At 42.7% G+C, this 15,175-nt stretch overlaps 2 protein-coding genes across 4 annotated transcripts in view; both read right to left on the bottom strand.

Annotated features, from left to right (window-relative positions):
- AASDH (aminoadipate-semialdehyde dehydrogenase) overlaps positions 1 to 4,676 on the bottom strand; it is a 39,611-nt gene extending 34,935 nt beyond the window's left edge. The window contains exon 1 of one of the 3 annotated variants that reach the window (XM_015426323.1): positions 4,598 to 4,676. In XM_015426323.1, coding sequence (XP_015281809.1) covers positions 4,598 to 4,641 — 44 coding nt within the window. In that variant the 5' untranslated portion in view covers positions 4,642 to 4,676. Of the gene's footprint in view, positions 1 to 1,163; positions 1,227 to 4,528 lie in introns of those variants that run through there. The other 2 variants (XM_015426327.1, XM_015426324.1) reach the window with 2 other exon arrangements.
- Positions 4,677 to 9,652: 4,976 nt separating this feature from the next.
- PPAT (phosphoribosyl pyrophosphate amidotransferase) overlaps positions 9,653 to 15,175 on the bottom strand; it is a 60,845-nt gene continuing 55,322 nt past the window's right edge. The window contains exons 7-11 of the mRNA XM_015426330.1: positions 14,836 to 14,987; positions 13,313 to 13,440; positions 12,157 to 12,378; positions 11,681 to 11,801; positions 9,653 to 10,782 (exon numbers count right to left, since the gene is read on the bottom strand). Coding sequence (XP_015281816.1) covers positions 10,607 to 10,782; positions 11,681 to 11,801; positions 12,157 to 12,378; positions 13,313 to 13,440; positions 14,836 to 14,987 — 799 coding nt within the window. The 3' untranslated portion in view covers positions 9,653 to 10,606. The remainder of the gene's footprint in view (positions 10,783 to 11,680; positions 11,802 to 12,156; positions 12,379 to 13,312; positions 13,441 to 14,835; positions 14,988 to 15,175) is intronic.

Here is a 15,175-nt window from a genome sequence, read left to right as displayed (position 1 = left end):
CTCTGACATGATGATGTTAAAAAGTGGGGGGGGGGGCACACTGAAAATCCTACAAGGGAAATTCCCTTGCATTGAGATGTACTACAAGTATACAATTTGAGCATAAGTGAAACAGAGGAACTTCTACAGGGCAACAGGACTACTACCTTGTATCAGATCAGACCCACAAGAAAAAGACCTCTGGCACCCTCAAGCTGCTTCACTTTATTTACAAAATTTTATTTACCGCTAACTCTCAGAAATGTCTGTTTCCACATGTATGTGTGTACTGAATCCAAAGCACTATTTGTTCACACACAAGATCTCTCTTGGGGAGATCACCCCCTCCAAGCACCTACCCTACCAATACTTGGACAAAGCCATTTCATAAAACTGAAAGCTCACTGAAGAAACATTTACAATTGTTAAGAAACATTACCCTTCTTCTGTCACAGGTTCTGGCTCTTCCCAAGCATGACACTTTAGGCTAAAGCCATAGAACAGATCCATTCCCAGTAACTAAACACCAAAGCTCGCAACAGTACTTAGGGATTGCAGCTTTTATTGCACACCACTTAGGTAAAGAGGAGGCAGACTGGAAGAAGATTCTGTATTGCATCTTCAAGGTACCACCAGGGTCATCTAGTCCAACCCCCTGCACAATGCAGGAAATTCACAAATACCTCCCCCCCACACACATACACCTCCAGTGACTCCTGTTCCTTGCCCAGAAGGTGGCAATCCCTTTAAAATTTTAGAAACACACACAACAGAAACCTACGGCAAACTTGTAACAACAACAACCCTGTCAGGTCAAAAGGGCGCATTATGTATTACTGCCTTTGGCGCCCACAACAACTCGAGCGCAGCCCCGAAGGAGGAGCGCGGAGAAGGCGCGCCCCGCCAAGTTTCTCCAATGCCCCAGATCTGCGCACAAACAAGGCGAGGAAACCTCTCCCCGCGCCTACATCCTCCCCGTAGTCAAAGCAGGGGCCGTTTTAGCGAAACGCGCACCGAGGGGAGGGGAAAGAAAGCTCTGTCCCCACACACACGGTCCCGTTCGGAGGGTGGGAAAGGGCCTCCGTCCCCCCCACACACACACGCAGCCTGGCCGAGCCCATCACGGGGGATAGGGGAAATCAGGGAAGCCGCGGAGGGCGCAGGCAGCAGCCCCTACAATTTACCTCCTTCTTGGCATCCTCACGGAGTGCCTCGAAACACAGTCAGCTCCGGGGGAGGGGGGGATGCCTCTGCGAGGGAGGCAGTAACCACCTTGCAAAAAGAGGGGGGGGGAGGAGAGACCCAGCCAACACCCTGCTATTCGAACACCCACCCACGCAACCTTTGCACATTCCACTAAAGAGCACGGCCAAGCCTCCCTCCCCTGGACACTCCTGTTAAGGAAAAAGTGAGCTCTGCGAGGTACACTCAGCCGTTGGCACCTCCAACTCCACCCTGCCACGAACACCTGGGCAAGTTTCTCCTGGGATCCAAAATCCCACTCTCTCTGGTGTTCCAACAGTGAGAAAAGTGCTGCCCTCTGCACGGGACTGCTTTCACCGGGGCGAGTGCAGAGCTGTGGCTAGCCCTGGGCGGCGAGCGCAAGCAGCAGGGGCTGAGAGCGGGGAAACCAGGCCCTGGGCGGTAGAGCAGCGCCTTGCCAGGGAAGGGGGCGCGAAGGGAGAGCCGAGACTCGCTGCTGTGCTCGTTCCCAGTCGGCTCTGCGCTCCAGAAGTTCCAGCCCGCCCGACTTTATCCTAGTTGGGGTGGAACGGAACGGGTGCGCAGGAGCTCCGAGGTGGCTCCTAGCAAGCGGCGGCCAGCCTCGCTTCTTCCCCGAGTCACCTCCGGCCAGAAGACGAAGTTGAAGCCGAAGAGCAGATACTTGATGCACTTGGTGCCGCCCTTCACCGGCATGGTGGCGGCGGCCTGGGCAAGGAGGCGGAAGCTGAGCGCGGCAACGGGAGCAGCAAACTTGGCCGAGGCGTCCTGCTGGATGTTGCAGGGGGCGGGACTTGGTCATGTGACCGCCCCGCCCACCCCGCCCCTCACCGGGGGAATGGCGTCCCCCGCGTTCCCCCCCAAAACGACCCCTGCTTTAACTCTACATGCAAGAAGAACTGGGAGGAAAAGGTTTAAGAGAATGCTCTCACTCCAATACAGTTGGCCCCACCCTCTCATTGGTTAAATGTTGATCCTCTCGGTCCTTGCTTGCCTATTGTGTCATCTAGTGTCTCTCTTCTTTCTCTTACCTGGGCTTGGAGCTGTAGCAAGTTAACCTTTCTGAAGTTAATCTGAATTTAATGTGCCTACATGAATATGTCATGTAAGATGTGCTTTCTAGTTTTGTAAGTAAAATTTCTTTCTCTAGTTACTATTGGAGTCAGATCATCTTTGTAATTAGTTTGAACAGCATTTTCCCCTTAACTGGGAAATATGGGAAAACAGGGACACTGTGTAAAGCTTCCGTTCTTCCAAGGAAAATGATTTTTTTTACATTTAACCCAATATCTTTGAGATAACTCTGTGTTATGGAAGGAAGGGCAGGAAGGTGCCTTTCCTTGCTGGGAAACTCCCTTAGACCAAGGGTTCCCTGAAAAACATCCTGGTAACTCCCACTACTCAAGGGCCTCCAGAAAATATCTAGACTGACTTGCTGAGAAGATATCCTTCTAGTGCAGTATCAGAGCAACAACAAAGTGACAAGGTAGAAATGCTAGAAAATACCTTATAACCAACTATGTAGCACTGCAGGGTCTAAAGCATAGGGAAGAGATTCAGAGAAATATCCCAGAGAAAGAGATTGTACTAAGTGAAGCAAAAAAAGTCGTTATACTAAGAGAGAGAGAGAAAAAGGGGGAAATGGTGGTTGGATTAGGGTTGCCAAATCCAAATTAATTTACCGCGATGACACCATCCGGAAGTGACGTCATCGCGTTGGCACGTTGGGGGTGGGGCCACTAGGAATTGAGGGAAAACCATAGAGTTTTCCCTCAAATCATAGAGCATCCCACCCCCAACGTGGCCAGCATGATGATGTCACCCATCACGCTGGGGACGTGTGCCGGAAGGGGGTGGAGTTCCCCCCAGGGCCCAATTTGCTGGCGTCAGGTAACGGGCCTCTCGGGCGGGGGGTTTATCCACCCCCCGGGGGGACTTGGCAAGCCTAGGTTGGATTAAAAAACAAATAGAAAAAGGGTAGAACAAAAATACAGGGGGAAAACCCACAGAACACAGAATTCCAAAATAAAAAGCAATACAATGGAATTAACTCCGATAAGTACACTTCACCTAGGCTGTAGCAAGTTCTTCAAAGCATGTACAATGTTGAAGGAGTCCTGCAGACCCCAGTTTCTGCTGCAGACTGGAGACAAGGGAAAATCCTTGGTATCTGACCTAAGCCAGCCTCCTTTCTAAAAGTTAGTAAAACAGTAAATCACTGTGTACAATTAAACAATATTTGTTGGGTTTTATATGCAATGTTTAGAATTCAATTATTAACAAAATTACAACAATAACACTACAATATGCGATATAAAGCTTAGCAGTACATACAGAGTAATACAGTACTAGTTACAGACAAACGACGGAGTTCTAGTACACTATCCGTTTGCGTGTCCTTCTTCAGGTTTGTCATTCTGTAATTATTTCTTCATTAGAACAAAGTGCTGCAAGCCATATTTCAAAATGATAATTCTTATACAATTTTTTTTATGTACGCTACGGCGCTTAGATTCTGGTGACTGGGGAGCTCCTATAGCAAGCTCTAATGTGACTGGGTCTACAGCATATAATAATTGGCTAAGCTTCCCACCTGATGTGGCTACACTCACAAAAATGCAAATGTAAAATTATTTCTCTGTTAAAAGTATGAATTAGCAATCAATCTACTCTGCAATAAAAATTAATTGAGAAAAAGAGTGGGGTTGTTGTTCTTACTTCCTTGGACTTAGTGACCTTGGAATATTCTGAGCCCATGGAAGCAATAGGTAAAACAAAACCACGCTGTCAGGAGTTTTGTTGTCCATCCCTTTTAATCAAGAGGTCTAGAACCTTTAATTCTGCAGGCCATATTCCCTGTTGAAAACATTTCCAAAGCGTACAAATCAGTAGATGCATACCCTGTACAGAGCAATGGTAGAAAAACAGCCTATGCAAAGATCTACATGCATCTTTTTTAAAGAAGAAATACGCAGTGTCACTCAAACGCGCCCTGGAAGTGAGTGGATAACAGACATCTGTATTTACTACCACTGAAGGGTTAAAAAGTGATTTTATTGGTTCTCTCATGGTCTGGGACGTGGTGAAAACATGCCTCACACACCCCTGCAAAAACAGGATTGGCTCCAGCCTCTAGACGACTCCCTATCATTGTGGGCAGCAGTAAAGGAACAATATGGCTGACGCTAGGCTCTTCTGTCATCAGAGTTCGGTACCGATATGGCAGCCATAATGCGACAAAAGACCACAGTGATGCGGTTTGTCGCACAGTCGAGTCCGACTCGAGTCGGACAGTGGAGTCCGACGGCTTTACCGGTCCTCAATTTACCTGTTTGTTGCTATGGTGCTTTCTGATGGCGGAAGTAGTCAGGGGAACAAGGCGCGCGCGTACACCTACCTCCTCCGTTCTCTCTCCCTCCTCCCCTCACGTCGAGTCTCCATCCAACTACAGAGCCCAAACGCCGCGTTTTCCAGACGGAAAGCCTTCCTCTGACTATCATGGCAACATGATATTCAAAAACTGATTGGCTGACTGGATTAGAATTTTCCTGATTGGCCTATCTCTATTGCAAAGGCGGAAAAGGGGGGGAAATTCTGAAATGGCGCGGCTTTGGATAAGGGACGCGGCATTCTGATTGGGTGGTGGCGGGCAAATCATAAGAGGAGGAAGATCGGTGTGACGTCGATCCGTTCTATAATCCATTGGTCGAGCGAGCAGCTAGTTTAGTGGCTAGTGGGAGAACTGCTGCTTTTACGAAGTGGCTCAGCGCCCTTTAACTGCCTGTGGGGGAAAGTGGAATCCGATCTCCATATCAAAAGGAATGCGACGTGCTGCGGTGCTTGCGTTTGATTTAAAGTCTCTGTCCTCACTTTTTTTAAAAAAATGACAAGCAAAGAGATTTCGTACCCTGAGGGGAGAAGCAAGAAAGTATTGGCCGTTTGATATGTCAACGGAGAAACTTCGACACAAATACTTCTTTCTCTGACGATGCAGGGGTGGGGTGGGGTGGGCAGATGATTCCCCAAACGACTGTGAGGTCCAGGTTTTAGACAACCAAAAGTGGGAATCTAGAGAACAGGGGGCACCAAACTTTTCTTTGAGCCACTTCTGATTAATGAAAAATATTGTCAACTCCTACTCCCCCCCCCTCCCACACACACAGCTCAATTCCTATGAGGAAAGGTTAAAGCGCTTAGGGCTCTTTAGCTTGGAGAAACGACGACTGAGGGGTGACATGATTGAGGTTTATAAGATTATGCATGGGATAGAGCAGGTAGAGAAAGAGGTACTTTTCTCCCTTTCTCACAATACAAGAACTCGTGGGCACTCCATGAAATTGCTGAACGGTCGGGTTAGAACGGATAAAAGGAAGTACTTCTTCACCCAAAGAGTGATTAACACATGGAATTCACTGCCACAGGAGGTGGCGGCGGCTACAAGCATGGACGGCTTCAAGAGGGAATTAGATAGGCATATGGAGCAGAGGTCCATCAGTGGCTATTAGCCACAAGGTATAGATAGGGGCTCTGGGGCAAGTGATGCTCTGTCTTCTTGGTGCTTGCGGGGGGGGGGGGCAACAGTGGGAGGGCTTCTAATGTACTGGCCCCACTGGTGGACCTCCTGATGGCACCTGGTATTTTTGGCCACTGTGTGCCAGAGTGTTGGACTAGATGGGCCTTTGGTCTGATCCAACATTGGCATCTCTTATGTTCTTATGTTCTCTGATGCAAAGGCAAAGTTGAGTTGGGTATTCAGTGGTGGACCTACATTTTTGGGACCCTAAAGCTTGAACTGTTATGGGGGGCCCTTCTTAACCAGCAACAATAGGGCAACATCCAACAAGGATATGAAAGGGGTATTAGAGCATATGCTAAGGTCAATATTAAGTACTTCAACCCATTGGCTTATGATTCTGATACTAAAATAGCCTTATTTTAATAAACACATAAATAAAACTCCGTCTATTTTGTTGAAAAATTCACCCATTAAAAAAAAAGTTCCTTCCAGGATTAGGGGCCCTGAAGCTTAAGCTTCATTAGTTTCTTCCCCCCCCCCATTAACTCTTTATTAACAATTAACAAAGAACAAGTAACAATATATGTGAAGTATGTTAAAATTGAAGAACACACATACCCCTTTTTTGGGAATAAACATACACATAAACAATATAAACCTCAATATTTCTCTGAGTAGGCAAACTGTAACCATTCTATCTGATATATAATTAAAACATAACTGTGCAATCAAAATGTAAACCAGAAAGACTAATTGAGGAATTTCCCCTTGAGACAACAAATATTCAAGTATAGGTAACTATATAGAGGAAAAGTAGGACTGTCTAGAGGGCCTGAGCATGTTATCCAGATTATCTGTGAGCTTCGCCATGATGTATAATTTCCACAATTTTTTATGCCACTGGGAGATTGTGATGATTTCCAGGTTAGTGCAATAGTGTTTCTTGCTACATAAACTAGTAAAGACGGCCTTTCTTTAAGTGAGTATGAGCATGTCAAAGATTCCCAGTCTCCCAAGAGTAAATGCTCTGGCGGAAGAGTAAGATTTGTAATGAATTTAACCTGTATCAGTATAGAGTACCAAAAAGGGGTAATCTTAGGGGAGGAGATCCAACAATGAAGGTAACTTCCTATGTCCTAGCAGTTTTTCCAACATTTTGGGTTAAGTGTTGTGGAAGTGTGAGCCAATTTTTTTAGGGGTGAGATACCAGCATGAAATTAAATTAAATGAGTTCAAACGCACATCAATAATTTTGGAGCAGAAAGGAGAGGTGGCCCAAATGGAGGACCAAATATCATCTGGTAATTCAAGTCTACACTCTTTGTTCCAAATGGATTGGTAGGTTAGAGGTCTCTGCATCAAAACAATTCCATAAATGCTTGAAACTACTTTTTTTGGACTGAAATGATACTTTAATAAGGTGTTCAAAATCTTTCAGAGGTTGTTGCATTATATGAAGAAGCTTAATAGAAGAGCTTAGATGTGAAATCTGAAAGTATTGCAACCAAGATATGGAAAATCCCATTTTCATTTCCAGGGCATTCTTTGTCAGTAACATACGATTAGAACAAAGATCTTGAGGCATAATGACACTGGCCTCTTTCCAAGCATCAAATGAAGAGTCTTTATACCCAGGTAAGAACCAGCATTGGTTTAAAAAAATACTGACATCTTGAGATGGGAGGCATTAGGAATAATCTACAACGATCCCAACTGTATAAGCTTCATTAGTTTCATAGTAGATCCACACCCCTGTATGGACCAGGGAAGCTGCTTCAAGTCTCTGGCCATGAAGCAGATGACCCTGGACCATTTCCTTGGCCTAATCAACCTCAGAGTTTTGTTGTGAGATGGGGAGGGTGGGGGAGAGATCAAGGCTGGCTTTGCTGATTTAATGGTACTGGAAACAGGGGGGGGGGGAACCCAACCTTAGCAAGAATTTATGTTTTTATTCAAGACACTCAGAATTACTTGGGCACACAGATGTACTATGATTATAATACAGTGGCAGCAATTTAATTGTTTCTAGCTAATGATTCTAGCTGCATTTTCAAATTCACTTCCCCTGAGAGCTGAATGTGGGAACTGTAATATACAATAGACAGTGTCTTAAGACATGTTGTAATTACATATATTTATAACAACTTACTGTACAAAAAATCCATGAGTTATAGTTCATCCCTTCAACATTTACCTTTACTGAATATGTCAGCTGCTTTTAAAATACGACTAGCAAATCCATGCTGAATACACATATTGCATACAGTATTAAAGAGTCTCCAGTACTTGTCCAAAATGGTCATTCTGCATTTTAAGGTTTTGTGGAATGTCAAGAATTATGATAACTGTTGGAATATGCTAATGTTGTAGCTGTTAGCACTGCCTTGTAAAATGCATGGAGTGGAAATACGAATCAGCTTAACTCAAAGCATTCGCAATATTAAGATTGGTAGCTGTGTTTGCTCTGTAGCCGTAGAAAAGAGCAAGAGTCCAGTAGCACCATAAGGACCAGTGTTCCCTCTAAGCTGAGTTAGTGTGAGCTAGCTCAGTTTTTTAAGCCTCCAGCACACATTTTTGTCTTAGCTCAAGAAGGATGGCTACAGAGCAAACTAATTTATGCAGTAGCCAAATCGCTCACTCACAACTATAATGCCAGTAGCTCACAAAGTAGAATTTTTGCTCACAAAGTAGAATTTTTGCTCACAAGACTCTGCAGCTTAGAGGGAGCATTGGTAAGGACTAAAAAAATTTGTGGCAAGGGTATGAGCTTTTGTGAGTCCCTGCTCACTTCCCTCAGATACACCTAGAATGTGAGTCCACCTGACCTATATATTGGAAAGTGGAGTGATTTCAAATGCTGAATGACATTAGCAGGCAAATGACAATAGCAGGTGAATGTCGGGGAACATTTTAACCTTCCAGGACATTCAGTTGCTGACCTAAGAGTGGCAGTTCTCTTACAAATGAATTTCAAAGTGAGATTAAAGAGACTGCTGAATTGCAACGAATAATTAAGCTGAAGACAATGCATCCACCTGGACTTGAGACCGAGGTTTCCTGTCTCATTACCAGTGCTGATTTTTCCATGCTTGCTACCCCTCTGCATATCACACTTACTAATCTTGTCATTCCCCTGGTATTGTCATTTGTTGCTGTACTCAGCACACTGTGTTGAAATTTCAAAGGTGCCCACAGGCTCAAAAAGATTGGAGACTGCTTTCTGTTGGGGGGGGGGGGGGCCACACACCGGTCTTTTACGATCTTTGTCACTGCCTTGTGGGGGGGGGGGGGGGGACACACACCGGTCTCTCTACTACCTACACACCTGTAGCCTGTAGGGATGATATTGTTCAGATATAACCTTAGACCATGGGTTGATATGTTTTCACTTTCTCTCATGTACTTAGAGCTGATCACTTCCAATTTAGAACAAACCAGAGTTCAGTGTTAAAACTGAACAGTCAAATTGTGATCTAGATTTCCAATCCAAAATGTTTTCAGATTATGGTTTGCTTGCAGAGTTGGCATCCAAACTATGATTTGTGTTATTGATTTTGAGCATTAAAATGTAGGGGGGAGTGTATGAAAACAGGATTCTGTCCCTTAGCACCAATCTGTGGTTTGGTGCTATGGACCATCTGGAATATCCCCCATGCTTCTATGTATCAGTGATTCCACAAATGTCCCAGCACTGGATTGGGGGGGGGGGGGTGTTGTTGTTTTTTCTCTCTACAGTGGCTGATACAGGAACCTTTTTTTGTAGGAGGGAGAAGGCAATAGGCAATATCTCTGTGGTATAAAGGAACTCCTTATAGTTCGAATATTTGGGAAAGGTGCTTCATATTTTAAAACTTCTGACTGCTTAAACAGTTTACTTGAAATTCAAATTCAAACACACAGGCAGAATTGTTTTATAACTGCAAATGAGTTATTTCAACTTCATTTATTTAGAGACAAACATACACCACATTTTTAAAAAGCCACAGGATACTGGGCAAAGCATTAAAACATGTATATTTTAAATTAAGCCCAATAAATTTGTTAAAATACTCTGCTACAATGATTGTATGCTAGTTTTTTCAACATCTGAGTCTTCTGTGAAGGCTTAAATGCAATAGAAACATTCATTCAGACTACAGTTCAGTAAGTATTCAAGGTAAAAGAACATAATTGTAAAAACTTAATACAATGTCTAAATCATTGTACTTAAAATGCTTATCACTGTATGTAATATTCCCTGTCACATGCCTTGATATACACTGGAAGCACTTGATATTATTTGCCAGACTTGAATGTACTAGTGTTTTGGTTTAGTATTTCCCTGAGTATCTAAATCCCAGCATCACATTGTATACAAACATTGTTTCTTTGGAAGCAAGTTATAACAGAGATTTTGATTATAAGGCCTTGTAGTTACATAAGCCAAAATACAGGCAAACAATTTTTCATTCTGTAAAACTCATAGCTATATAAAAATAGCTAGGAAAGTAAGTTTAACCTCAGAATTTTGCACCCATATGAAATAAAATTTGACATTTCCTCTGGTTTTCATAATTTGAGATGGCTCAATGGCCAAAGATCTTTCTCAGAACATAGTTTATAATGAACCAAAGTTGCGAACAGCTCCAAGGTCCCCCCCCCCCCCGACAGCAAAGTTAGGCTAGTAAGGAATCAAAAGACTGTGCCCAACTCCCAAAAGTTACAGCACTAATGTCTACCATAATGCATTATTTGAAGTCCTTGTATGGTTTGTGTCACCCTTAACAATTTTTAACTAAAACTGAGTGGTTTAATAACCTGCTTGGTAGCAATTTGCTGCGTGTTTTTAGGTGCAATACATTTCTTAAATTCCAAACTTTAATTCAGTGGTTGCAGCTGCATTGAGAAAATTCACCACTCAAGTTCAACAGGGTATTCTCCAACAAGGCAAGCTATGCAATGGCCAACTTTCCCAGTGCGAAACGTGTTGGTCTTTATGTTGTTTCCGCTGTCATGCTTTGCTCTGATACTTTCTTGAACAGATGATACCAATCCTTCTACCGAAAGGTAAACAACACTGTCAGCTCCTAAAGGGGGGCAGGAGGAGATAAATTAATTTAAAGCTATATTACTTTGCTTAAAGTAGACTTCTGAAAATCAGTCCGTTAACCCAAAAATGCTGAGCCTCTGGAATCCAAACTAAAATGTATAAGACTGGGTCATGCTAACAGTGAATATCCTAGGAGATGGCATTCAGTAACCGAAACACTATGCCAGTAAAAACAGTAGGCAAACTCTGGCCACAAAACAACTCCTTTCAACATTCCCCATTAGTTCATACAATTCCGTGCAAAATTGCTCTATTCAGCTATACACCTTCTCCTCTCATAATTAAGCATGAAAGTAATTATTCTTTTCCATTTGCACAATTTAGCCCCACACTCCCAACAAATATCTGAGGCATAATTTTACTTGAAACTTTCAGTAATAATCAGAACTCTGAATATACCTTGAATTGTGTGCTTAAATGCCACTGTCTTACCATGAACGTTCTTTGGATTACAACCACTGGATTTTTTAAAAGTGATGCATTAAAAGTGCATCAAAAGAACTACTACAGAAGAACAGGTACACAGTTCTTAGTTCCAAATAAATGTATCAGAGGTCAGCCAAAGGCAGCTCAAAGAATTTCTGTAGATAAGCAATTGGATCTGCAGTAAATCTGCAGACAGAAGGGATTTCCATCAGCAGAATGAGACTTTCTGGCTCCCCCTCTCATGTGGTAGCCCAAAATTATTCCCGGAAAGGTCCTCCTGGGGGGAACAGGGTATCCCGGAACAGGATGGCCAGGTGTGTTGGGGCTCTGCATCAGGAGATGGGGAAAATCAGCAAAAGTAAATTCCTCCTATTAGCAGAAATTTACCACTGGATCCAAGTCGACACCTCGCTTTTACACACAGCTTTAAAATAAACATGACATTTTACCTATGTAGTTAGCCAGGTCATGAAATTCAGGCTTGTTGGCAATGAGTTCTTCTTTTGTTGGTATGTTTATTCCCATGTAACAAGGAAATCTTATTGGAGGTGAAGCCACACGGATGTGTACCTGAACGAAGATACATTATTAGGATACTGGGTTTTGACCGCACTATTCACTTGCCTGCACAAGATTCAAAGTCACTGCAGCAATGGGCTAAAGGTATCTATTTCTTAACAGAGCTAAGTGAATTTGCATTTGCTTTTGAGGAGAGGAGGGACAGAATGAACATCAGGAAGATGAAAATAACTGAGTGGACACTTACACCTAGGTGTGAGAGAAAAGGAACAAACAAGTATTGTGTCCACATCCTTTCCTCCCCACGGCTTCTTTCCTTTTCTAGGATACTGATAAATGGCTGCAAACTGAAACAAGAGCAATTCATCTTGTCTCCATCTCAGAACTACAAGCAACATTCACTTACCTCTTTGGCGCCAGATTCTCTCAATAGTTTAATTATGGGTGAAATGGTATTGCCTCGTACAATGGAATCATCAATAAGAACAACGCGTTTCCCTTTGAAGTTGTCGGACAATACTCCAAACTTTTTGGCCACTCCAAGCTGTCTTAACCTCATGTTTGGCTGAATGAATGTTCTTCCTACATATCTGTTTTTGCACAATACTTCGATGTAGGGTAACCCACACTGAAAACAGAAAGAATTTAAAGAACAGTACTTGATGACCTAGTTCTGGCCAACGTTTCTTAACTCTTCTACTCACAGATGCTTCGAGTAAGCAGAAACAGTCCAATTTTACATTACACCTCATAAGAACCTAATATTTCTTTACTACACTTTTCATCCTACATGGTTTTTGTTCATTATGATCATGTGGTCACCAGCACAGCATTTCTGCATTGTTAAAGGACATACCCTCCCTCTCCTTTTTTACAGGAAGAAAAGCTGGTTGGATCCAAGCAACTGATTTCAGAAGGGCTTATTTCCAAGTAAAGATATTTAGGACTGCAGCCCAGATATCTATACCTAGAAATCTATTCTCCAAACTATCCTGGAAAGAACCTCCTCTTTAGGCCACAATATGCTAACAGATTATTTGTATATTATGTATTTGGGTGACATTTTTCATTCAGAAGACTGATCAATTCAAAGAATGAAGTAACACATTACTGGGTATCTTGAGGATTCCATCACAGCAATTAATGTAATATCCAGCTCTTGAAAAGATCACACCAACTGAAGCAGTGGAGATCAGGCTGTTGTGTTGCATTGCTAATGGGAATGCACCATCATGAAGGGGGAGGGGGTTGCTTAAGGAAACATGAAACTTTAAAAGCTTATTCCAATTTGAATCCTATCAGCAGAAACATCTAAAACATTTAGTCACTGGACTCAAGGCTTTGGAATGCATCACCTAATGACATAAACTGAGAACAATAGCTAAAATGGTTATTTTAAACTAGCACAGATGTTCCAGGATGACTTTAAAAAATGTATTTTAACTTCTTATTTGCTGTTTTGAATTACATGACAAATATTTGCATTAAAGGTATTTCTTCAAGAAAAATAATACCAGGAAAAGACAATAAAAATAAAACCAGGAAAAAACATCCAAAAGTACCTTTTGTGCGTAGCCGAGGGCTGCTGGAGTTGCAGATTCTGGGACTGTGCTAACCAAATCTGCTTCCACCGGGGCTTCAATAGCTAGCTGTTGGCCACATCTCCTCCTTACAGAATATACCATCTGACCTATGGAGATTGAGAAAAGCTGAGTTTTTCTATACATATTGATGTGGATGTCTGTTTTTCACTGTTGGCTTTCATATCTCAAGGTGTATTTCTACAGGAATAGAAGTCCAGACCAAGTCTGTACAGCAATTTAATCTGTAGGCAAAGACCACCATAGTAACTGTTGCAACCCAAAGCCGCTATGGCCCTTTTGAACATCCCCCCTCAAACAAGCACCAGCTAAAGGGAAGGACTACTTGGAGACAGCCTTGTTTGCCCAAGCCACCATTCCCGTTCTCATCTGGCCTGCACACAGTGTATAATTAATTTATGGAATTCACTGCCAGGAGAAGTAGAAAAAGCCTTAAGCTTAGATGGCTTTAAAAGAGGACTAGACAAGTTCTTAGAGGACAGGCATCCACAGCAGCTATTAGCCATGATGGTTAGATACAATGTCCATTTTCACAGGCAATACACCTCTGAACACCAGTTGCAGGGGGGGCAGTAACATGAAAGGCTGCTGTTTTCAGGCATGCTTATGAGGTTCCTGAAGACATAAGGTTGAGCATTGTGGATGGTCAGGATGCTGGACTGGATGGACCCATGGTCTAACTGAGCATGGTATCTGTGTGCTCTCAAGAGACAGCCGTACAAGACACTCCTTAGAATGCCCAGACAGAGACAAGGTGTGACAAAGCACTTGCTGTATGGAATGGATCAGATCAGACAGAGGAAATGAAACATCAGGTGTAACAAACTTTCTAATGGGGCAGGCCTCAGCAGAGTTACACTCTATTGAAGTTAGGATTGCACTATTATGTCAAGCAGGTACAGGTTTTAGCAATTACAATAAAAGTATCCTTGAGTTCACATTTATGGTATAAAATATTAAAAGCTGTGAGCACATTTTTTTATTTTGTTTATTTTAACAGGAAGACCAGAGAATCAGAAAAATTAGGGATGTGCATTGTATTTTGGATTTCCAATATAATTTCCTTGCTATGTATCCAAGCAAGTGGGCATATAAGCCTCAGATTTCCCAAATTGACTATACATGAAGTACTGTGATGTTACCAACAGAAGTTCATGGATTTTTCATTTTTTTTTTTACATAGAACCAGAACTCTCTCAATAACTCTGTTGTAGAGGTGGCCCATTCATTAGGCAGTCTAGGACAACAGAGGGTGGGGCAACACCAACACCGGGCACTCATGACTGCCAAATTCAGTCTCAATATACTGATGATACCCTCTAGAAACACTGAAATAGGTCAGATGTGAATAAAATTCCTTTAGTGACACCTTTCTGACATATTCTCAAAAAAAACATGCCCAGCCTTTCCACAGACTTTTCAAAAAATCTTCCTAGTACAAGGTCAATCCATTTAAACTTGACAAAATAGATTTTGTCACTTGCCTTCAAAGATGCTGTCGGGTCTCGCAAAATATACATATTCAAAAATACAGAATGCTGATGCATCTCCTTCAGGTCTTGGTACAACATCCAAGGTTTGGACATCATGTCTGGATATCTTCACAATTTCTCCAGGCATGACTTCACGATAATACCTTAAAAATAAGTTTGCATGTGTTAGAAATCCCCATAAACCCTATTTTTATACATGTTGCAATCTGAAAATTAATTAAACAATGCTGAGCCTTTGGACTGGAAATATGCAGTAGGATCCACATTCCCCTGCAGTGTTATCATTGCTGGTAATAGGAAGGGGGGGGGGGAGAACCAGGAATGCAGGCCT

This window comes from Gekko japonicus, unplaced genomic scaffold (assembly GCF_001447785.1).
Source record: "Gekko japonicus isolate JY-2015 unplaced genomic scaffold, Gekko_japonicus_V1.1 scaffold622, whole genome shotgun sequence".
Classification (NCBI taxonomy): domain Eukaryota; kingdom Metazoa; phylum Chordata; class Lepidosauria; order Squamata; family Gekkonidae; genus Gekko; species Gekko japonicus.
Note: the sequence above shows the minus strand (reverse complement) of the source record. Positions and strands in the feature narration are given on the sequence as shown.